Source organism: Leptidea sinapis, chromosome 43, assembly GCF_905404315.1.
Source record: "Leptidea sinapis chromosome 43, ilLepSina1.1, whole genome shotgun sequence".
In the NCBI taxonomy this organism is placed as follows: Eukaryota; Metazoa; Arthropoda; class Insecta; order Lepidoptera; family Pieridae; genus Leptidea; species Leptidea sinapis.
The window spans coordinates 3,749,059-3,775,903 of NC_066307.1; the positions used below are offsets into that span (position 1 = coordinate 3,749,059).

Sequence of the window (26,845 nt, forward strand, 5' to 3'; positions counted from 1 at the left end):
ATTACATAATTCAAAATATTAAGCAATGATCATTGTCAAGTTGTGCTTTTATAATAATTTTTTTCCTACCTCAATGAAAAACTCACTTTTAGTCCCTGGTACGAGGGAGAAAAGTGGCCGACTCTCTCCCGGCAAGACGAATTTTGAGCTTTTCATGCAGGTGGGAAAAAAATCGTATACGCACCACGTGAGATAAGTAGGATATTGCCACCCGCGATTGTCACCCTCACGAACACCGCAATAATGCTTAAAAGTGAAGCTTAACCATATTATAATGACGATTACTGATAAGCTTTAAATCATAATGTTATTTACTACAGCATCCTCATCTGTGGTCAAGCAATAACAGCATAAGATATCCATTGTACTGAACTTCGATCATTGATGGCGAATACGCAATGAGACAATTTTATACGGGATTTAGATAATTGTTTTTATTGTAATGATTTTTTTCTTCTCATGAAGCAAGCAAGCATAAAAAATTACTTCACAGATTTGTTGGGTCCAGATATCCACATTTCTACCGAAGAGACAAAAATGACCTTGTATAATTAACAAAATTAGTTCGATTAAATATATATGATATATTACCTTATTATACAATGTTTGAATTTTTCAATACGACAATTTCATAAACACGATGTGAAACTCAAGCATCGGCATTGAACTTTTACGAACAAAGAGATGTTTTTTTAAGAATCTGATTCTGGACAGATTCTTACATTTCTTGGAGGACGAGGTAAAAAATTTAAACAAATTTATATACATATATTATATATACATAAGTTGGTGATCGACCCCTGCATTCCTAAAATATAAATTATAATTTTGAAAATTTAAAAAACAAAACCCAAAAAAAGTCTTGAGTGTTGTTTATAAATCCAACTGGTTAAAAAACCAGATCATAATAATTAGAAAGGTCTTGTTTTATAAGTTATGGATAAGATGATTTATTAGTTACAGTTACGTATTTCTAGATATCGAACATCATGTTATTATGTTTGTAACCTTCTGTTGTATTTACAACAAAAATGTTCGCAACATTTCTCTTGTTAGATCCCAATTTATTATGAAATGATTTATTTATTGAAGATAAATGTGTAATAAATAGCGGTTCGTGTATAAAAAAGGTTATGAGGACAAATTGTGTGTTCTGAATCGGTTTCTTGTGGATTACAATATAATATTGGTGAAGATATTCATTTAAGTATAAATATCTTTGTTGCCAATATGTTTCAAAGGACACATAGTCTGAGTTAAGTGGATACAAGCCTACAGGATAGTCAAGTATCAAGATATACTTTACGAATTTGGCGGTTTGAATCTCTCTAATCTACCTATATGTTAACCTTATCTCATCGTTACTAATATTTTAAATGCGAATGTATGTTTGATTGTGTGACGCTTTCACGGCTAAACTACTTCATAAAATTTCATACATGTTCAATCAGGGTTACAGAAAACGATATAGGATACTTTTCATTCCAAAATATTAAGCTCTCAAGGCAATGTGATGCAAATATTAAGTCGTGTATATAATATAAAGAAAGCTATGGAAGTAGAACGAATTTGGGACTATTTGTTAAATTCAAGATAAGTTGTAAAAATATGGATTTCGCTTCCTAGGTTCTCTGGAGTACTAATGTGGGATCATTTCAGAAATTCAAGATGGCTTCCACGCAAAATTATGAATTCAACAATATGGTTTACGTTCTCAGAAAAAGTTGGCAGGAGCAAAGAGCGAAATTTCGAAACAAAATAAGCCGCAAACCTTATCATTATGACACTGAATTCAAATTATTGTATTGACATTTTTTATTTCATATGCATAGTAACTTATACCTTTGTTTTACTCTCTCTAGTCTAGGACATACCTAGTGATAATATCCGTAACCATTATAACCTGTCCAGATATTTATAGAATTTGTGGCCAATCATACCATTGAGCTAATGATATTTGTTTTATTTTTATACTTAATATTTTTATTCGTTTTTGGATTATATATATTTGAAATTTGAATATGTATTGACTTATTTCACATCTTTCACACACACGTGATATATTTTTCTAAACGTCCCCGAGGGAGCGTGATTTAAAGTGAAAGAAGTCGCAAGAACAAGCTAGTTTAATATAAAAATTATTCCAGGCTTAGAAAGTAAGCTTCTATTAAAATATGTTTGGTCTAGGTATTTATCTACAAATTAAATTGGTTTTCAACATCGAATATTGAGATCTACCGGACCGTAAATTAAATATGCAGCTTAGACTTTATTAATCAGATAGACAGACCGTCAAACACTTACACTAACGTTATAAATATTAATAAATATGTACAAACAGAGATATTTATATAAGAGTTACTAAAAAGTAGGTTATCTAAAACATAAGATATAAAAGTATAGTTTTTATTCATAATATTTTGTTTGATTTCCATAGTGTGTAAGGATTATTTTTAAATATTTGTTAAATACTTATCAATTTCAGACATGGGAAACGAATTAATTGCGATAGTTACAACATCTTTACTATGCACCAATACATCGGTTTATTAAACCTAGTTTTACTTTTGTTGGTCGACTGGTTTAGTTGGAAGATATAAAAACGCCATTATTTCGGCTAGTTTCCTATTTTATGGACAACATACCTTTAACAACTTCCTATTAGTTTGAACATGTTTGATATTCCCTTTGGATGGGCGAAATTATTGCCTCGTTGATTTTTAATGACATTATATAGTAACAAGAAATAATTAAAGGTGTATTTATTTAAAAAAAATACGATATAGGTGATATTAAATACTACTGCTTGGCAAGCAGGACATACTAATCAGTCTTAATTCTATTAATATTCTTTTTTTTTTCATTATTTAAAAATAATATGATTTGTTTATGATGCTCTATGCAAATATTGTTAATCTATGGACGAGATAGGAATTACTCAGCTAGAGTTTAAACACCCGTGTACAGTGTACGGTTCGTGTGCTAATATCAAAACGGGTCAGGCAAACTCTCACGAATAATTAATTCATGTTGTATTACGGTAAGTGATTGCTAAATAATCTGACTATGGACCTCGGGTTGTCTTTTTCTTCCTATAATTAAAGAGCGTCCATGATTATATAAGTTAATTAATAACTGTGGAAATAATATTTATTATATGTATCACATACTCATTTTGAACACCTTCAGATTATCATTTTATGGCTGAACACTCCATTGCACTCTTAATAAGTAATCAATAGATTTTAACAGACAGTAAATTGAAATATAATGACCATCGTAGATTCTCCAAGTCAAGAGATATTCTAACCGATTTTTGTGTCATGCAGCAAAAATACCTTTAAATGCCAGTTCTTCCCCCTCCAGTAGGTGTGTAGGTTCACGGTCCTTACTTAACAAATTATTTGATTATTTGGCCATGGAGTGGTAAAATTTAACTTTGAATGGGGATTATAAGACACGTCAAGTCGTACTTCAATACAATTTATATTGTTATCATCACTTTTCTGGATTGTCTTTCACTATTGAAGTGTTCAAAGTATCCACACCGTATTAATTATAATATAAATTCAAACCGTACCATCGCACAAGATATATGTATATATATAACACGAAGTAAGTACTTTTTAAAACAAGAAAGGGCGCTTTAATATTATGTTCAAATTTTATATTTAGAACTCACCATCTTGGTTATTTTGATTATTATTATTATTGTTATGGCAGCAACAGTAAGCCACTCTCTCTCAACATGTTACCTGTCTAACTATTAGATCATATTTTGTATGTCTAGATAGACAATGACAGCTGTGAACCGTGGAAAAAAAATGAGTGTAGAGTTAACCTCTACTTTGAGCAATGCACGCACACTAACACAGTGTCATTTAAATCGCTTGTGTAATCGATCACTTTGTTGTCCACCCATCCATCTGTAAAGGCCCTTTATTTCAGGAACGGATGAATGATGATGTTGAAATTAATACCTAGTATTTATAACACTTGTTTTATGAACGCTGATGTTAATTAATACACCCTGCCCATTACTGTGCAGTGCAGCTCAGGATTATTAAAAAATCCAAAAATTCTGAGCGGCAATTCAACTGCGCTCGTCACCTTGAGACATAAGTTGTCAAGTCTCGTTTGACCAATAATTTCACTAGTTACGGTGCCCTTTAAGACCGAAACCGACCGAAAAACCGTGGTCACTTGGAAGAGAAGGCCAAACTGGCCTCTAAAAAGCTTGGTGTACTCAGTAAGGCGAGACAGTAATTCACTAAAAGCCACCGCCTGCAACTTTATAAGGCGCAAATTCGGCCCCACATGGAGTACTGTTCTCACCTCTGGGCGGGTGCTCCCCAGTACCAGCTTCTTCCATTTGACCGCATACAACGAAGAGCGGCTCGAATCATCGACGATCAAGTCATCTCCGATCGGCTTGGTTCTCTAGCATTGCGTAGAGATGTGGGTTCTCTCTGCATCTTCTACCGCATTTATCACGGGAGTGCTCAGAGGAGCTGTTCGGGTTGATTCCAGCGGCCGAATTCCACCATTGGACATTACGTGCAAAGTACCATCCGCATCACGTAGACGTCTGGCATTCCACAACCGCGCGTTTTGTTCGAAATATCTTGCCTCGCACAGCCATTTTGTGGAATCAACTACCGGCAGCGGTCTTCCCGAACAGATACGACTTAGGGACCTTCAAGAAAAAAGAACATACTCCCACCTTAAAGGCCGGCAACGCATTTCTTGACACACCTGTTGTTGCGGATGTCCATGGGCGGTTGCCTCACCTCTCCCCATCCCGTGAGCCTCTTGCCCGTTTGCCCCCTCTCATATAAAAAAAAAATACAGTAATGTTTAGGGGAGGGCGGGGCTAGTTGAGCAATTTTTCAATTTAGCGGCTAAAGCTCCTCAACGATAACTCTAACGGCCGTTCCCAATATACTATCTACAGATAGAGATAAACTGAACGTCCTGCTCGTCTGGTCCGTTATTTTCATTAAAAAGATTGATTGCTGCAGTCACAGTTCTCTATAGGTAACTGTAAAGGTTTCTTTTTAAAATTGACTAACATTTTTAACACTCATATTTTATTATTTTTATACATACAGTAATATCTCTGTTACGGTGACTTTGAACATAATTTTCACCCATTTAAAAATGTTAAAATAATTTGAAAATTTGCACACTGTTCGAGGATCCAATTATCCAATTAATAGTGTGTCCCATTTTTCTTATTAGAATCTTCAGGATAAACGATTTTTTATGACTGATAGTGTCTTTGCGGCAAAGTCTATGGCGCGTGCTATTTCGTAACATTAACATCTTTTTAAGACAAAAAAGGCTTAAATAAAAATTAAATAAGAAAAATAACTAAAAACACGCTTTCAAAGAAACCAAACTAAAACTAGAAAATAATTTTTAATAAGTATATACTAAGAATTATGTGATTAAAATAATAAAAAATGTATTTTATTGTAAAAACTATGCTTGATTTTCTTTCAAATCCTTTTTTTTTGTTTTTTCTGACTTTTATCATTGTTTGTTCACATAATTAAGTACGTAGAAATGTTTGAGAATTTGTAATTATGTTGTAAATTCTTAAAAAAGGGTGACAATGAGTTGCTTTAAATTTCTAGTAAAAGCTTTTCCTATCTGATGGTAAATGGTGAATGGAATATGTTTTGACATTCATAAGTATCATTCAAAGTCAAAAGTCATAACTTTTGACTTTTAAGTTTGGCTCTCAGCGGCAACCAGTTATGTCACAGAGAATACACCACGGGCGGCTAGCGGATGGGCCTGCTACTATCTAACTTTGGGTTACTACTTCTTGTTTGACGCGGAAACGTAAATTAACTTTACATCACTACATTAAGAGATACTTATCGAGGTAGTCGGTTTAGTTTGCTTCAATTAGTTTAGTTTCATAACCACGGCAACGGTTTCTAGAAATTATAAGAACGTTTTAAATAAGAATCATCCGCATCTTGAAAGAAGAGTTAGATTTTCTATGCAACAGGAGGACTAACGAGCATACGAATCATCTAATGTTAAGTGATCAACGCCAGTCGCCACACACATTCTCCTTTACTTACTTTATTAAAGGTCAAGGCCTATGTCATAATATCGTCCTGCACACACCGCGCAAGTAAGCTCATTACACATTTAGTTGTTAAATCACTTAGCAGCATACAGTAGAATATTTAACTTACATACCGAATATAGCCAGAGCGTCCAAAATCTTATATTTTCTTGCTATTTATTATATTATTTATTTAAAATAAAATACATATTACTTTATCATAAGTAGTGTAGAATGAATGAAGCCGTTTCAACGTCCGTATAGAGCGGCAAGATTTAGAGTATAATCTGGATAACCTTCATAAATCCCGATCTTGATCTCATAAATTCTTTGACGCCTCATGTATTTCTCAGTAAGAAATGAGAATTGGTGAAAATAATGTTACTTGTAAGGTTTCCACGTATAAAGCCGTAATAAAAATGAATATTTGTTCCACATGGAGCTTTCATTAATAAATGCTTCTGTTCTGTATTTTCTTATTTATTTGACGATTAACGAGACAATAGATTAATCAAAAGAACCAAGTTATGATAGAATATTGCGACAGAAAAGGTAACGCTTTATGTAACAACAAGGAAATTATGTGTTATAATGTAATTAATTATAACAAACAGGTATATGTTGACCTTCGAAGAGTTGTTGGTTGAGTCCTTTTTATCAGTTAGGAGGAGGAGGCTCCTTTGCACCGGATGCCAGCTAGATTATGGGTACCACAACAGCGCCTATTTTTGCCGCGAAGCAGTAATGTGTAAGCATTACTGTGTCTGAAGGCCGCCGTAGCTAGTGAAATTACTGGGCAAATAAGAGTTGACAACTTATGTCTCAAGGTGACAAGCGCAGTTGTAGTACCACTCAGAATTTTTGGGTTTTTTAGTTATCCTGAGCGGCACTGCATTGTAATGGGTAGGGCGATCTAATGGGGATCAATTACCAACAGCTGTACGTCCTACACGTCTTGTCCCTTATTTTCATTTAAAAAAAGAAGTCCGCTTCACGGTGTTGCTAGGAAGAACGGTGAAATACGACCCTGCGGCGTTTATCGCAGTCTTAATGCTATCACCAAGCCAGAGAGGTACATACTTACTGGCTGGAAAGAAGATATTTTCCCGAATTGATTTACACCGGGCATACCATTTTTTTCAGATGGCGCCAGATGACATTGAAAAAAAATCCAAGTTTGAATTACCAAGAATGAAGAAGAACTTTCGGCTTAAGGAACGCAACCTAAACGTTTCAGCACTTTATGTAACCATGTCGTTTTGGAAGGTCTGGATTTTATTTCTTCTTCATTCCTGAGCTATTACACCAATATTCATCTATAAAGGGATAATGAATTCCATCATAACTGATTCAATCGACATAAAAATGAATTTACTAATTCATTATAAGAGCAATGATGAATCATAACAAAACAATAATAATTTTTTGACAATCTAAGTTTAATAATGATTGCCATCACGTACGGAGGTTCCGTAGCTACTATGTAAGTCGGTGCTGGCTAGGAGCCGATCTAATTCCTAGCCAACAGATATGTTTGAAGCGTTTAAGCAACAAGCAATCATATATCGTGAACTTATAAAGTCACTTGATTTAATAGAATCAATTAAAATTGTTTTATATGTCTTATAATTACATTATTGTTTTTAATAAGTCATTTAGCGCAGTTAATGAATTTTAACCAAGTTTCAGTGATTTTCGTATGTCATATTTAAAAAAAATCACGAAATAACATAAATTAATTTTGTAAAAAAGTGATTGTACATACTATTTCACTTATTTTGTTTTTTAAGTTTACAATGCGCTTTAAAGATTTTAATAGAACCAATATTCTAAAAAATACGTGAGTTTATTACATTTTATAAAGCTCGTCAAGACGATGTTCGCGCAGTTATTAACTGTACTTAATGATTTTCTGTCATTAGTGAGTTCTTCCAGTAAACCGACTATATTATGTTTTATTTCTGAGCTGTCACTAATAAATAAGTTAAGTACGTTTTTTTTTTAATTTAACGTATTTATTATAATCAATATAATATAATTACCATTATTATCTATAGCTACAACCACAGCACCAAGGATGTAATTCAAAACACTTGGTATTGGTTATTATTATGGACCCGATACATTCAATTCATTTAATAATCAACTTGTACTATGATTAATAGAAGGATAGTTCTAAAACAATGACGCCGCGAAGCAATCATATTGAAAAAGGATTTTTTTATTGCAATTGTTTATATGTTTTGTATTACTTTCTATCTTAATTGCTGAACTCCATTTGTTTCTCATTACCGCTAACTAGCCGCTCGGCATCCATTTATCAGCATTAGAGGCCTCCGTTTCACAACATCATTGTTTTGTAATCATCAATTTTCTTTCACTTTGTTTGCCATCCTTTGTGTCAGAAGCCAAAATTAAATATTTGTCGGTACCTGCTACAAATTATAATAAAAGGTATGTGCAGAGGGAAAATTTCCTTATAATAATATGGATAGGACAAATAACATATCCCCCGAAATTAAAGCTTAATTGTGGAAGGTTCATGTCCGCATCACAATGTACCTAATAAATAAGGATTTAATTGTGAAATTCGCGTTTTTTATTACAGGCTACTTTGCTTAGATAATAATCTCCTTGGTGCGGAATTTCAGAATGAAACATTTGAACATTCTAGATTTGAAAAATGTACAACGTTGGATTGTTTGACCCTCTACGGTTGTTTCATTCGGCTTTGAAATTAAAGATGGATATAATTCAAATTAGAGTAAGCGCCAGTAACAGATCGTTATATCAATGCTGTATTTAAGGTACTCTGTGGTCTGAAAAGCAACAACAATCTTCACATGAGAAAAGAGGTAATGGATACTAGTGTCCTACCGTGTTTATTGTACAGATGTCAAACGTGGACCTTTACAGAAAAAGTCAAGCAGATTATTATAAATATGGAAAGTGGTTTTTTAAAAATAAGGAAGATATACAAAGTAAGAAGCGCCAGGATAAGACAGAAAACCAAGATCACCGATGCACTCACACATGCACTGGCTCTTAAATGGAAATGGGATGGACATATTGCACGGTATACCGACAGGATATGGACTAGAGAAATTACACGTTAGAAGGGGCCAATATCAGGAAAACTAAATGTAGGAAGACTAATAAAACGGTGGGCTGATGACATAGCACAATCAGCAGGAAAAGAAGGGATGTAGAAAGCACTGGTTGGTGACAGAAAGTTGTGGTTGAAGTTGGAGGAGGCCTTTACCCAATCTGAGATCCATATCAAACAAAGTAACAAAATAACAATTGCACTAAAAACCTAGATTAAGAAAATAATACAATCAAAAACAAGTGTGTGTGTCAGCTCCGACGCACCACTGGAACAACACACAAGAACGACTGTCTTAGAACAGGTACTAAACAAAATCAAGTCCAGTGGAGTCGGATCCAAACAGACATACAGCAGAAGCTAATAAAAGCGTATTAATTAAAAAAATATATAGATTTTAAAACTTACAACAACTTATAAGTTGTAATGGTAACTTTTAACAAAACTTTTACCGTCCGTGGTGGGTGCTAGAAGCTATAACAATTAATATTAACTGTTAACCAGAAAATAACATTAACAATGCTATTAATAAATGCTAAATGACTTAATTTAACGTCATAGTTAATAGTGATTTTTCTTATGGTCAGGTACCTAATTATTAAAATCTGTGATCAGCGCCGTTGTCATGGGATACTCACTCCAACTTACCTGTCCGGAAGTTGTAGTATAGTTAGTAGTATAGGGTATGTGACCCCGGCTCCCCTAGCTATTACTGTCCTAATCCTTGCCCTCCTTACCAATCTTCCTTTTCACACCACCTATACTTTCCTTTCCCTATTCCTACCCTCTCCGCCAATCCAACGTCTGCCGCGCGTATGGATGCATGGCGACCCAGAATCAGGCCAGCCTTACCCTGGTATGTGGGGCTCTGCTGGGGTGGACAAATCTTTCCCTTGCTAGTCATGGGAAGGCAATGGAGACTAATAAAATAAGTTATTCACCAAAATGGCAGCGATGTGGTTTGCCACCCATCACGTCTCGTTTCTCGCGGGTGCGAAAAGCGGCCCATGGAGAGCCGCTTTGCTACGTCGAATGTAAGAGGAGGAGTGGATGATAAGGTAGATGAAGTATGTCAGATGATGGATGAACGATCCATAGTTATTCTGTGCGTGAACGAAACGAAGAGGAAAGGATGTGACACGACGGTTCATAGTCCCTACACGGCATACCGGTCCGGAGTCCCCCAAACCAGCCGAGGCTGTGAGGGAGTTGGTGTGATTCTTTCCGCTCGAATAGTAGAATGTGTGATAGAGCATGAATGTGTTAGTCCAAGACTCCTCTGGATTAGGTTAAAAGTCGGACTCACTCGCATGTTTACCCTTCGGGTCTATGCACACATGGATCTGCGCGGAGTTGGGTCATTAAAAGCCAAAAAAGAGAGAGAGGAATTTTGAGACAGCATGAGAGAGGTCTTCGATAGATAGGGAGAAAATGAAGGGATCGTGATGTTAGGGGATTTTAATGGGTGGGTTGGAGTAAAGCGTGATGGGTATGAAGGAATTCTGGGTGCGTTTGGGGACGAGAGAGTGAATGAAAATGGGAAAAGCCTGCTTGAAGTATGCTTGGAATGGAATCTTTGCGTGGCCAACACAATGTTTAACCACAAAAAGATCCATTTGTATACAAGAGATGAGGGTGAGTCTAGAAGTATGGTTGATTTTGTAATTGTGGATGAAAGACTGAGGAAGAAAGTGCTAGATGCTCGGGCATACCGCGTTGTAGGCCTCGACACAGACCACTTCCTGGTCATAGCCCGAATGCGTGGCCTTTTTAAACGGTGGCGACACCGACGAGCTGAACCAACGAGTGTTTTGGACAGAGTAAAAGTGGAAAATCTACAAGAAAAAGAAAGGAAAAACGAGTATGTAGAGAAACTGAAAGAAAGTTTTAAAGGCATAGAAGAGACAGGTGAGGTTGAAGAAATCTCACAAATGTGGGAGACATTTAAGGAAGGGGTCGTGAATGTTGCTGTTGAGGTATGTGGGGTAGCTAAAAGAAGGAAAGGACGAAAGAACTATAATGTGTGGATGGATAAAGAGGTACAAATGGCAGTGCAAGAAACGAAGAAAGCGTGGTTGGATTGGTTAGCAACAAAAGCTAACCAAAAAGTTCAAAAGACAACGGATGACGAGATAAAGAAAGCAAGAACGAAGTATAAAAGATTCAAATCAGCAGCGAAAGAAGTTGTGTCTAGAAAGAAAGAAGAACGAAAGGATGATTTTGATATCTTGGAGGCTCACTGAAGATTTCCAGTCAAACATCAAGTTCATCTGGAAATCCATCAAAGCAGCCACAGGAAAAACTTCTACCTCGGAGCTCAGTATAATCAGGAGTCAAGATGGTTATAAAAGGAGAAGAATGTGTGCTAAAGAGATGGAAAGAGTATTTTGAAAGTTTGTTTGAAAGAGAGGAAATGCATGAACAACATCCGGCACCTTCTATTGAAACTAATATAAATGTTGATGAAACTGAGATAAGCATGGATGAAATAGTGAAAGCATTGAAAAGTATGAGATTAGGTAAGGCTGAGAGCTGGACAGGGCATAGTGGCTAGCCAGCTGTACCGCCTTTTCAAATTGTGCTGGCGAAATGGGCAAGTACCAGGAGGCTGGTGTAAAGCTGTAATCGTGCCATTGTATAAGAGAAAAGGGTCACGGCAGGACTGCAGAAATTACCGCGTTATAAGCCTTCTCAGCGTCGTCGGTGAATTGTATGCCAAAGTGTTGATTGAAAGAGTTGTAAATGAAACAGACGAAAAGTATGGGATGCACAAGCGGGATTTAGAATGGGAATGGGATTGACGGATCACGTCTTTTCCTTGCGGTGCATAGCCGAAAAGTTTTTGGCTAAAAACAAAAGGGTCTATTAAGCGTTCGTGGATCTAGAAAAGGCTTATGATAGAGTGGAGAAGAATGAATTGTGGACAGCATTGTCCGCGAACAGTGTGAGCAATCTCCTTATACGAGCATTGCAATATCTTTATAGAGATTCTAGTGCTTGTGTAAGGATAAACGGGGCATACACTGAATGGTTTAATTTCGAAAAAGGTGTTAGACAGGGATGTGTAGCGTCGCGGTGGCTGTTTATTCTGTTCATGAACAATTGACATTAAAACAAATGAAAGTGGGTTGAGAGTGAATGAGTTACTCGTCAAATGTTTTCTCTATGCTGATCACTAAACCAAATATTACTTGCATCTTCAGCCGAGGAGTTGCAGGAGATGGTAACTGCTATGAATGGAGCTTTTGGTAGAAAGGGAATGGAGATGAATGTAAAGAAGATGACAGTGATGGTGTTATGCTATAGCTTCCATGTGACATAATGCTATGGAAGTAACTGAAATAAATCAGTCTCGCTGTGAAGTATCAGTAACATTTATAATTCTTTTGATAGCAAAAGTAGCAACACTGAGTTTATTTTAAATTGCCTCAATATGAGCGCTCCGATGTAGCTTTTCATCTAATACTATTCCAAGAAACTAAGTAGAATCTAAAAGTTTTAAAGCTTCCCTATTTGATATATTCTTGATTTTTTTTTGTGGTAGGGAGAATTTGTTTTGCTCGCGTTAAGTGACAAATTATTCACCCTGAACCATTTAGATATGTTTTCCAAGGACAGGTTTATTTTATTTGGCCACTATCCGCAACTCGACGACTATGGCACGCCTGGTTTTTAGTTTTGTTGTAGAGAGGACATAATTTTTATAAAGTTGATTTTAAAACCATCAACGCTACTAAATAAAATCAATTATTTTCATTGATAATAGTCATAATATATTCTAAAATAAATCGGATTTTCAACTTTGTTTCGTGTGTGTAAAATAATATAAAACACAGAATAATTGATGCATGGTTTCTTTCTCTCTTTCATTAAATATTTTACTTCTTTCACACAAAATGTCAAATTTATTAAATATTTAGCGCAAACGAAAGCGCGAGGAAAATCTTGTGATATTTATGTATTTATTATATATCTATATTTCCATTTTTCCGGATTTAATAGCGTGTTGAAACCACAGATGTATAAAAGGGAAGGTTGAAACAGCGAATCAACACCTCGACGCATCCGGCATCCCATATCTTTGCGGACAACTGTCAATAATAATTATTAAAATCTTTTGTCAGTTTTGTTGTGACAGTGAATCATGTGTCAAACTGTCTACTGTCAGTTTTAAATTTATATTGAGGTAACATTTAAACAAACTTATAAGAATAAGTTAAAAAGTTACGTACTTATTTCAGCTGAAAAAAATGATTAAAAATAGTCAGTTCAAATGTGTTAACTGCGGGGCATTTGCAGAAGCATTATATAGAACTTATGGACCTTCCGTTTTAAAACTAACCAAATGTGTATGTTAATAAAATAAAGCAATTTAAGGTAGAAAGGTCTACTTTTTAATGTATTAGATTAATTTTTCAGGAAATCTGCAATGGTATTGTTGATAAATATATAGAATATGATCCTGTGATCGTAATGATTGATTTAGTACTTATGTCCAAAGAGGCACAAAGGCATGTAATATTCAACACAGATTTCAAGGTATGTGCTTAAATTGCTTTTTAATATATTGAATAATTTATAAAATTTATCCTACTGTACTGAAAACAAACCTATTCTAATAAACTACGTAAGGTCATATAATAATAATGTGTTTGTTGATTATCTCTATTCCATAAATAATAATATATTATTATTGCCTATCCCGTGTATATATTATGTATCTATGCCATTTCAACCTCTCTTTTAGCATGGTATGAGAAGTAAACAACTTATTAAATAATTGGCTCAGAGAAAGATCAAAACAAAACTAAATTTATATTAATAGCTAATATTTTATAAACCTTGTAATGAACATAATATCTTTTCAATTTAATCAATAAAAAAAGATATGAGACAGTCAAGACATTCATCAGATGGTAAGTGATTATCCACAAAGTGTTTATTGTGAGTTTCAAATGGTGTGGTGCACATTTTCTCATTGATGGACACTACAAATTAGCATATGTTTTCAACATTCATGGGCAGATTTTGGAATGTAGCCCCACCATTTATGTTATGTTCTTTTGGCCAGTAATTTTACAAACTATAGCACCCATCTAACTGAAACAAAATTATTATGATAATAATTGCATTTTACTACTTTAAGATTAGTTTAATCAAACAAGGTCAATGTATGTTTCAGGCCTACTGGAAACTGTTTATAATCCTAATGTTGTTGGAGACCTATGGGGTTTGGAGAAATGATAGCTTGTTCAACATTGTCATTAACTCCATGTGTGACATCAAGAACAACAGCACCATCAATACAACATACATGTGTGTGTATCAAATGTAGCATATAATAATATATAATTTGAGAAGCCTTGCTGTAGTGGAATATTAGTCTGCATACAGGATTGCAGGTTCAATATCCACTGTGAGCATTGCATAATATCTTAATACCTCTGGGTGTACAAATTATTCATTATAATTTAATCATATCCACAATACCATACCACCATTCAGAAATGAAGAGCCTGGGTAAATGTTATGTCTGACGATCATGTAGTTTAGACCAGTGTTTCCCAATGTGGGACCCCCGCCCCACATGGGGCCATTTGATAGTTAGGGGGTCTATTTAAAAATGGACTTGACATGACTCTAACCCTTTTGCTTTTGGCTAATTTTGTAGGCTATGGTGATACTTTGTAAATTTGACAAGTAAATAATAAGTTTCAAGGTTTGTACTAAGTTGGTAAATTTTTCCATAACTCAAAGTAAGAATAAAAGTTTGTAATGGTATTAGCCCCTGATTCTGAACTCTATTTTGTGATATAGAGAACAGATTTTCTTTAATTGCATTATATTTACAAACAAAACAAAAACTTGTTATGTAACCTGGATACTTATTAAGGGAAGTAATTCAATTCGTCAATAACAAATAAATAACAGATGGATAACTCTGCAGTTTTAAAAAAAAGTATGAATAATTGTAGTTTTTTTTTTTAAAAATCACGCGTTCTAACAAAAAAATTGACTTTGGAATATTTAGTTTAAACCGAAGTATTTGTTTAATACCACTCCCAATAATATTATTTTTGTATTAATTAATAATTTATTAACAACCCATATATGAAGCCCAGTGGTCAGTGTCCCTGCCTACTGGGCTAGAGGTCCCAGGTTCAAATTCCGGTAGGTGCAGACATTTATATGTTGAATATAGATGTTTGTTTCCTATTCATGTATGTTTATTTGTATTTATGTATGTATGTCGTATTAAATATATTGTTCTCTTGCAATCCATAACTATAATATATACATATAAATATATCATTGTCTTGTAACCCATAATACAGGCTGTATATGCTATACTTGGGGCAAGATAATTTGTGTAAAAAGTGTGTCAATATTATTATTATATTATAACACCAGGCTAAGCCTAGTTTGTGGCAAGATAATTTGTGTAAAAGTGTGTCAATAGTATTATTTTAGTTTTCATTAAGTAATTATAATCTTTTCTCGATTACAACATCATTTAACTATTAAGACATGCTGTATAATGTTCACTTAATGTTATTCAATAAATCTCACAAATATATATTTCATTTATTCCAGAGGGCTGCCAATAGAACTGTCACTTCCCGAGACTGTAAGAACAAACTGCAATGGTTGGGTTCAGGTGGAAAAAGATGATGTGGATCTATTTATTTGGGAGAAAGATTTCTACATTCAGTTTCTTTCAACATTCGCTGGTAAGCTGGCATTAAATTATAAAACTGCAGTCAAAAATCTGTTAAAATGACATTGATGGGTGTTCTTGATTTAAAAGAGTGGCAATGAGTTTGTTGCTACTTCTTCTCATTAGCTCAACTCTTTACGAAGTAGCAGTAGATTCAATAAGAACAAAAAAATTTTTTTACATGGATAGCTTATTATTTTCTTTGATTAACGCGAGTGTTACACTTTTTAAAGACTAAAACGCGTGTTTTTACATTCGATTTTAGCGTAATATAAAATTTTCATTAATTTGTATTTCATGCGGATATGAAACTTGTCAAAATTTAAATTTTGACAAGTTTCATATCCGCAACCTACAAAGTGATTTTGATTTTGATATAAATCTCGTGTCACAATGTTTGTCCTCAATGGACTCGTAAACTAATGAACGGATTTTAATAGTGATTACTTCATGGAGTGCAGTTTGGTCCAACTTGAGAGATAGGGTAGTTTTTATTTCGATTTGGGACCCATAAATATTTTTATTTTCAATATTTGTTTTGTATGGACATATTTTCTATGAGAGAATTTAGTGACGCACGGTTTGACAGTTCCGCTGTGAAACAATTTCATTCTAACAACAGGGAGCATATTTACGAAATAATTTTTGATGTTTTGAAATATAAAACAGTTGTTTTTTTACTATCTACAGAACAACGTCTGTCGGGGCAGCTAGTTTCATTGTAAAATGTGATAGTCATAACAAACTGGAAATGTTTTTGTGGTATTACCTACTGAATGAGTACCTCCCTACACACGATATACATAGGCGTAAATAAACTAAAATTTGATTATTTCAAATAAAACTTAAAAACTACATAATTTTTCTGTATACATAAAATCAGTAATTTTAGTCTGTTTGGAACACTTCTTCTTCTTCTTCTCACACATATTGTATTTCACTTTGTATTTTAATTCGGTCATAATCTCCCTGCATGTGAAACTTAATTTGACTCAACTTCATTAAAAAGAACAATCTTGTAATAAACTAATAGCAGTGAGATTATTATTCAAACTTGTCATAGTAAATTGTTCTTCAGATTTTTTGTGTTGGTCATTTTCCTCTAAGAGAGAGGAAATGGGCAAGAGAGTGACATTATGGGAAGTAGAGTATACTCTAGCTTGAAGCTCCCTATCAAATCAAAAATATCTTATTTCGTAGGTTAATCACATTACACTTTATATGTTATGTCTTTTTTTTTTTTTTTTTTGAAGATGGCCCCGAAGACCTAACTAGCCGTAGTTGCGGTTTAGTCGGAAAGCGCTAGGTTTTGAGGGCAAAATATTGAAGTTGTTTGTGTTTCGCGTGTAGTTTCGGGACTATTTGCTCAACCTAATATGATATAATATATAAAACACTTTTTAAATTATTAAAAGGCATGCTATTGTAACTGTGTTTATACATTCGATTTTGCGGAAAAGTTAGAATTTGTTATTATTTTAGATAGGTAACCCGACGTCTCATGACCTGTCCATATCACGTTTTCAGGGGAAAGTAAATTCCACCTAATTTAGGTATAACACACCACAATTTTAATTTAATTAATTCCTTTTGTAATAATACTTTCTTCAAAATGTATTTAAATTAATATAATCAAATCGAAATCACTTTACTCATGTAGGTCACGGAAATGACATTATAAAATGATAAATGTCAAAAAAAAAATCTTATTGAACCTACTGCTACTTCGTAAAGGGTTGAGCTAATGAGAAGGAGTAGCAAGAAACTCATTGCCACTTTTTTATATCAAGATCTATATTTTAATTGTTTTACAAATAATTTCAATTACAATATACCTACCTATGTAAAGTGATGCAACAAACATAGTCAAACGTAAAATAATATATTACATATAAATTAGTTTCAGAATTCGTTTAATCTGCTTTCCTATTCTATCTCAATAGCTTAGTAGGTAGTTTGTTTAAAAATTGTCTTGTTTTTATAATTCACTATAATACGCCATATTTTCTTTTTTTTTCCGCCACCTAAAAAGACGGTTATTGCTTGAATCCCAAGCCCGTGAACGCTGGAGTGCCCCAAGGCTGTGCTATCTCCCCGCTGTTTCTTCTGCATATCAATGATATGTTAGACACCTCCAACATACATTGCTATGCAGACGACGGCACTGGTGATGCCGTATACACGGGCCATGCAGGTCTCTCTCGGGAAATCGTCGACCAGTGCCGAGAGAAACTTGTGTCTTCTATCGAGTTCTCTCTCCAGAAGGTCGCGGAATGGCGTGAATTGAACCTTGTCCAATTTAACCCCCAGAAGACCCAAGTTTACGCGTTTACCACTAAAAAACCGCATTTCTCGCATCACCGCTCTTCGACAACACTTCTCTTAAAACCACGCCACCAACCATCGGAATACCGGGTCTCGAAATCTTGAGCGATTGCCAATTCCGTGGCCATCTAGAGGGCAAAGCCAAATTGGCTTCGAAGGAGCTGGGCGTCATTAATAGAGCACGGCAATACTTCAAGCCGGCCCACATTCTAGTGCTCTACAAAGCGTAGGTCCGGCCACACATGGAGTATTGCTGTCATCTCTGGTCTGGCGCACCCCAGTATCAGCTCGATCCATTTGACCGCGTGCAACGAAGAGCAGCTCGAATTGTCGGCGACCCCGTGCTCTGTGAACGGCTGGAGCACTTGGCGTTGCGTAGAGACGTCGCTTCATTGCGTGTCTTCTACCGCATTTATCATGGGGAGTGTTCCGAAGAGCTGTTTAATCTGATTCCTGCCGCCGAATTCCACCTCCGCATGACACGCCACAAGTTAGGATATCATCCCCACCATCTGAATGTGTGGCGGTCCTCCATAGTGCGGTTTTCAAGGAGCTTTCTTCCACGTACTACAAAGCTGTGGAATGAGCTTCCTTGTGCGGCGTTTCCGGGACGATACGACATAGATACCTTCAAAAAAAGCGCGTACACCTTCCTTAAGGGCCGGCAACGCTCTTGTGATTCCTCTGGTGTTGCAAGAGAATGTGGGCGGCGGTGATCACTTAACACCAGGTACGCTTGTTTGTCCTCCTATTCCATAAAAAAAACCTATCGGTATAGACGCATACTGCAATCACTTTGTGTCGATTTTTCATCCATTTAAGATATTGAATAAATTTTACATTAATTTAATATCTTAAAGGACTTTGTCCTTTGGTGGTTGGAATGTCCAAACCTACGTAGAAATCTATCACGACAAATAATAATTGTTATTGTACAGTGTACTTTCTGAAGCCAGTAGTCTTATAAGTAATCTTATATTTATTATAAGCTTACTACTGTTTTTGCCATTTTCTTTCGCTATTAGCATTTAAATATAAGTTCGCTGTAACTTAGATTTTAATGCTCATAGCCATCTCATCCACAGTGCGGTTTTCAAGGAACTTTCTTCCAGGTACAACCAAGCTATGGAATGAGCTTCCTCCTGCGTTTGTTCCAGGACGATACGACCTGGGTACCTTCAAAAAAAGCACGTACATATTTCTAAAAGGACGGCAACGTTCCTGTGATTCCTTTGGTGTGTTGGTGTGGCCGGCGGTGATCACTTAAGATCAGGTGACCCTTACGATCGTTTTTCCTCTCTTCCATAAAAAAAGAGACAATGGTTAACTATGTTTATTTAAATGTTTGTTAATTTTAATAGCAGTTAATATCAAATGAAATTAAAAATTATTTTTTCAAATACTATACCTAGCTATATAAAAATGTAGGTACTTAATATAGCAAATGGTTTTCTTATGTTTTAAATTTTACAGGTATACTTGTATTTATGGCAATGGTGCATGGTTCCATTGTGGCTATAAAGGCTATTTCTTCAAAACAAAAGGGTAAATAATATTTTATTTTAATATTGCTCTAAGCCTTCACTTGAAATGATCATGGAGATAATTTACATCACGTGTGGTAGTGGCTATTCCACTCTGTAATGGTTTACCAGGACACTCATTTGTTGTATGAGTAAGAGTTTTGATTTTTATGAAAGAAGAAGACAAACGACTCATAGTAATCTCTTGTCCCATAAGAGCTGTCGACTTTATAATATATTATGAACTCGACAGAAATCACATTGGTACGTGGTGGGCGAGGATCGAACCGGGAGGCGGTGGGAGTCGTCACTTCTACCTATACCAATCTTGACACTTTTTTTATAAATTTCCCTTAAGGCGAAGAGTAAGCAGAAAACACGCAAACATGGTGTTTTTAGACAAGTTTTATGGTGAACACTACTAAATCCTGTTACACATATCCTTATGTCTTATTTGTAGGTTGCTTATGCTTGCTATTGGTTATAGTTAACACTGCCGAGCCTTTTTGAACTACCACTTTTCTTTGAAGTAAAACAAGTTTTTTGGTACTTCTCTCAGAAAAGTTATTCGTATAGCTTGTATTTTTTTGTGTAGGTTCATTTATTCAGATTAGTAGTGAATAACGAGGATTGTAAGCATATAAACTGTTTTCCACCTAAGCATTTTGGAAAAATTGGCTTTGTTACATAGATGGCGGGCCGGCAGCCGTGAACTCATATCGCTCAAGGTCGCTGGCATTTAGTGTCGGCTTAATTGTGAAGGTTCGGTTGGATTAACCATTTTTTTGTGGAGACAAGTGAGGAAACAAGCATTTTAAATACCTAACCTTAGTTATCATCAGCAATAACGATTATAATTATGTATTATATTGAGTACTGACTTAAAAGCTAAACGATCTTGGGGCGATTGGTCACATCAACACGCCCGCCATCTAAAGACTTGCAGATGGAATGTCTTGTGTACTATTAAAATTATTAATAGTGGGAGGGCTGTGTATGAAGTGTCTGATACTACAGAACTCCTTTTTTGTCAATAAATATTTGTTTGCTTATTTTTGCATTGGTATCATGTGCCAATTAAAAAAAAACTTTGAATTTAGGTTAGGTTAGGAAGCTCCTATACCATACCTACATACACGTCCTAATTAATTGTAGTAATTTTTATATTATGACTTGAGTAATTAATTATATGTTCATTGTGTACCTATCGTGCCTCGCCTTGCTCAGGTATATAAAAAAAAATATGAATATAAGGGACGAGACGAACAGGACGTTCAGCTGTTGGTAATTGATACGCCCTGCCCATTACAATACAGTGCCCCTCAGGATTATTGAAAAACCCAAAAATTCTGAGCGGCACTTCAACTGCGCTCATCACCTTGAGACATCAGTTGTCAAGTCTCATTTTCCCAGTAATTTTACTAGCTACGGCGCCCTTCAGACCGAAACACAGCAAAGCCTACACATTACTGCTTCACGGCAGAAATATACATATATAAATACATTTAAACATCCATGACTCGGAAACAAACATCTATATTCATCATATAAATGCATGCACCTACCGGGATTCGAACCCGGGACCTCTAGCGTAGTAGGTAGGATCGCTAACCACTCGGCTATACAGGTCGTCAATCCAATATGTTTAGTGTTACAACTTCTCATTTTAGGGTAACTTTCTTAAATGCTCGTACTTAGTTATTAGATTGTAATATGTTTCTAGAGTTGTGAATTGATAAGTGTCATATGTCACCTTTTCCATTACTTTTATCAGTGTCCCTGGTGCGGGCGCTGAAGGCATACTCCCTGGCCAACTGCAGCCTGCTGCTCACTCTGCCGATGCTGGTGTGGGGGAACGCGGACACTTCTCCGACCACCCGCCTGCTGCACTACGCGCTCGTCTACCTCTACTCCTTCACCGTCTTCTTCAACATATTCGTTGGTAAGATTTCTCATCATCGACGCCGTGTTCATCTAATAGCAGGGGTCTCCGCTCATTAAATTTATAATGGCACGCTGATCGAGTTTGTAAATGTTCCTTATACGATGACTGATGAATGAAGTATGGCAGTGAGCAATTTATTTATTAACTGTCCAATTATCACGGCAGTGCCACCTTGTGGTCATCAGAGACCTATAGAGGGGCGTTAAAGGGCTCAGAAAGAAATGGGAGCATTGGCGTTGTTTAGGGAAGCGATTGAATAAGGGTGTTTGTGCACTCATCCGTGATTTTACGGATCCATGAAAAAATAACGATCTGAATGTACGTTTCGGTATGTCAGCCACTTTCAAGAATCACGAATACGAATTGAATACGTATGAGTGCATAGACGCTCTAATTAGTTTATATTTTTGCCCTGTATGATGGTATAAAACTAGGAATACTTGTAGGTACTAGGAGTTTCAATGTTCTAGAAAACTAGGGAAGTCCACCCATCATTGAATGGGGCTCCCATTGAACATTCTTATCAAGAGCGTGTTGAAAGATGCCAATGAACGCCATATAGGTGCCATGGCTCGGGCAACGGTGTGATGAAGCTGGCTCACGAAGATCATTTTTTGGGGGCGAAGCAATAACGTCTCCTCGTAAAATTTGTAGCAGGTCGCAAGTCCGCCGGACTTCCAAGGAATTGAAACCTAAAGAACCTAAGAGAAATTTGGCTGGAAACATATCCTCCTATCCTATAGCAACATCTTGTCCATGTACTAACCAGACTAGACAGGATGCTGGTTGAGGACTAATTCATCGGGGTTACAAACGCTGATTTTAATACCTGTGTCTGTTAAATCACATTGCTCAAGCTGTAGGTAATTAGGTATATTGTTTAAAAGTATGGCAATAAGTTTCTCGCTACTTCTCATGTCAGGCTCAACCTCTATGAACTGGTGGTAACTAGAATAAATTATACCTTTAACATAAGCTATGTTCGACGTAGGTACATTATAATGTAATAATTAAATTACTTGTTTTGCTTCCAGTTTTGTATGAGAGCCCGCGGATGTTGACATTGCTGGTGTTAGCTGCCAGCTACCTCATGAAGTACACTACCATGTTCCTGATCACGCCTGCCATTAGAACATTACACATTTACAGACACAGTGATGAAATGACAGCTTCGTCACAAAGAAGAGAGTTCTGAAGCAACAATTAAGCCAGGCGAAAATATGGTCAATGACCTAAGTATGTTGCATCGGTAGACTATGATATATATTAATTTCCATGCATTTCTTTACCGTTTATAATGGCAGACTGTCTGGGAATTTATTGTACTTACTATAAAAGCTTGCCTAGAAATATACCTATAGATATTTAAATTGACGAATAAAATAAACAATTTAAATCACTATTGCGTCTCTTTTTTCTTAAGACTAAATTAAAATAAAACAAAGAAAGTAATTACAAAATATATTTAATAATTTGTATCTACAAGTTTAATGATTCACTTGTTTAATGGAAACCTACATACAATACATATATTATTTTCACAAAACAGACCTTAAGCTGCAAATAATAATATATAACATAATATAATAAATACTGAAGTGGAACAGTTAATTAAACCAAGTCATACTAACATTGTACTTCAACCTACATAATATAGCTGCTTAATATAACTGTATAATTATTTTTCAAACAATATCCAGGACCCTCGGAGACACTTGTGTGCATCCATCAGACACCTCTGTCAGCCTGCCATTCATTCACTAAACATGGATGATAACTCCGGCCACGATGCAAGATTTAAAGCTGATCTTCTGAGCTTTGTTTCTATATTCAACTCGGCATATCGCCGTCAGTAAGGCGTCTGCCGGCTGCTGTATTCCGCACCAATACTACTTAGGGACATTCAAGTCTAGAGCATAATTCCATCTCAAAAGCCAGCTATTGTTTGCCCCTCTAATAAAAAAAATATTATATAGAATGTTGACCATTTATAGTAAAGATTTACAACTATTACTCCTTAAATAAAAAATTTAAGAATATAAAACTTAATAATTAGATAAAACTCAAATTATCACACATATTTTGGTTTCATCACTTTCAATATTCATTTAGTTACAAAGAAGTAGGCTAATCAACAAGTTAGAAACCCAGTCAATGCTTGGTAAAGGTCATATATCAGTGATAGCTCATTTGATTCAGTATGTATAGAAATATATGTATCTCCAGGATGTATTAATTAGCATATAACAAATTTAATGTTTTTAACACATAAAATACACGCTTTTTCAAAAAATAACATGTTTTTTAATTTGTTGTTCATCTATAAGGCTATAATTATACTGTTCCTAAGAGTATTATGAATTGAGTGATGTAAAATGTCATTTATTTCAATCATTTATGTCATATCAATTATCAACTTTCCCAGAGTGTAGCATAAAATAAATATTAGGAATGATGATAATGCTAGAAAATTAAAGTTGATTATGATAAAAAAATAAGTTTAAAAAGATAATAATTGTCCTTAACAATTCATATTTTTAGATAAGCTGTTTGCATATACCAAATTGCCTATTGATAATATGACTAATTATATTGACATGGGGATGTTTATGTTCAAATTAATGTTTGTTCACTATGCAAACAGTAGCTTTAACTTAGAAATTATAACAGCAAATTGGCTGTTATGAGGTTTTCTGATACCCACAAACACACATGAAGAGTGTAATCCAAATATCACTTCTGCCAGAGTGAGGTACACTGTATTTATACTGCAGAGGCATAAACCAATTTTATATATAATAAACATTACCAAAAACAAAACCAGTCTTCTATTTTGTTGAGCAACAGATATCACAACTTATATGGTAATTGTAGATCATTACAATTTCTGTTTCTATATTTTATCTATACAGTGTAAAATTGTCACTTATTAACAATAAAATGTAGTAGATATGAGAATAATTTTACTTAATTACTTCTAATAACAGTGACATGAATATATAAATAATATCACAATAACAAATATCCCTTGAAAATTTACTGTAGAGAGCTGCTTATAAATGTTGGAATTGCATATGATGTACTAGAGTCAATGAATGAAGAAAGCATAAGTCATTTGATATTTTTTTTAATTAACATATTTTGAGACATTTACATCATCAAAATAAATTGTAAAACTTACATAAAAGAGTCACATATATTTATGTAATTATTTTATGTTTATTGTCAGTGGGCAACACCTTGTGTAAAATTTTGAATGACCTTAAAGGATGGACTATTTTCAATTAATTCATTGATATCTGTTTTTCAATCATTGATTGTACTTCATTCAATCAACACTCACGTGAACAATAGGTTGCCTTATAAATGAATGATAAAAATGATGTCATTTACAATGAATCCATAATTACAGCCAAGCATGTGTTGGCTGGTACCAAGAAACAGCATTTGAATATCATCCTCATCTTTTCAGGCAGAAGATGTCCACTACTCGACAAAGGCCTCCTACAAACACCGCCATAACAATTGGTCCTGCACTACCCTCGTCTAATCTATTCCAGCAATCTTGACCAGATTCTATATTATTATTAAAGACTTGAATAAACTAGTAAAATATTAATAACTCACAGCACCAAAGTATAATAATATGAAAAATTTTAATTTCATCCTGAAACAAGTATCTAATAAAAAAAAGTAAAACAAATTTTTACTGTGTCTTCTTCTTTATAGAAACAAAAACTGAGCAATATGAAATTAAATATACATACACAGTAATTAGAGTTTATATTATTGCAAGCAAAATCTTATAGCAAAATACTTAAAATAATGACTTGGAAATAAAAATATCACTGAAATATATAACAATAAGATAGTGGTTACATAATTATGAACTATAAGCAAATTATGAATACTCATACCAGAATTTAAAACAAAAACATTGACTCTTCAAGTAGAAGGATTAGCTAGCATATACATTTGTGCATTTTTTTGGAGTTTTGATGCATGATATCAAACCCAATACTATTATTTACATAATTATTATAAAATGAATACAAAGAACTCTGATTTACAATTTTTAAATTTTGAATAATATTAACAACAGGTATTTATTTACATCATACAAACAACATTGTCATATGAGATATAATCCGAAGACTATGGACGCAGGGGAGGGTCATCTTGACCTATCATCACATCTTCATACATTACATCGGGGTTTCTTCTTAAATTAATCTTTTGCCGAACATATTCAATAAGATTATATTTTCTTGCGACTAATACTAAACCAACAACAACCAATGCTATAGTAAATATCGTGACGATGGCTGCCGTGGCGTCGAGACTACCATATGAAATTTGGTTTGAAGGAACACAAGTATCATCATCTTTAACAAAACCGTCGTCACAAACACATTCATTGTGCTTACATATTAATTGGTTTCCCGGACATGGTTCTAGGAGGGTCGTATTGCAGGGCAGGATGTGATCTGTTAAAAAGAACGAAGCTCTAGAATAACACTAACTGCACAAATTGATTCAATTAAATAATCGTCTACTTAATACTTACCCGTATAGCTGTAATGCACAAAACTTATGAATATTGCAATAACATCGATACTTCTTATTCCCATTTTATATGTTCTTATATATTACATTCCAGGTGCTGCTACAAAAATTATAATTTATCGAAAATACACAGCAAAATCTTAATAATAACAATATAGTCGTATTTATTATCGGCCACCACTATATTGAATATTCGAACTTCGAAGCTTTAACAAAACAAAAGCGACAGTGACGAGTGACAACTAACTACTAACAAATACCTACCTAATAATTTTGTTGACTTTGACATTTTTTGACAGTCTCAGCTAGAGTTAATTTTCTACGGTCTCAGCACTGTTCCCATAGAATATATATCTCGTAGTAAGAACAATTTTATTATTCAGAGGCCAAATAAAAATTGATGGAGGTATTCGATAGATAATAATATTATCTAAAACAGCTATGATGCTGAGTTTTAGATTATACTATATTTGTTTAATATGCATTTTTTTAAATTTAAATAATAAAAGTTCAACAACCTGAGTAATTAATAGATAAATATTGGAAACCAATAATTATTTTAATAATTTTAAAAAAC

At 34.6% G+C, this 26,845-nt stretch overlaps 1 protein-coding gene across 1 annotated transcript; it reads left to right on the forward strand.

Moving 5' to 3' along the window:
* The first annotated feature begins 13,369 nt into the window (after positions 1 to 13,369).
* LOC126977092 (protein ARV1) lies at positions 13,370 to 23,104 on the forward strand. Its single transcript, XM_050825787.1, has 7 exons — positions 13,370 to 13,540; positions 13,611 to 13,730; positions 14,374 to 14,507; positions 15,786 to 15,922; positions 19,708 to 19,779; positions 21,532 to 21,699; positions 22,737 to 23,104. Exons 1-7 carry the CDS (start codon positions 13,442 to 13,444, stop codon positions 22,895 to 22,897), a joined length of 891 nt encoding a protein of 296 aa, XP_050681744.1. The 5' UTR covers positions 13,370 to 13,441; the 3' UTR covers positions 22,898 to 23,104.
* The last annotated feature ends 3,741 nt before the right edge of the window (positions 23,105 to 26,845 follow it).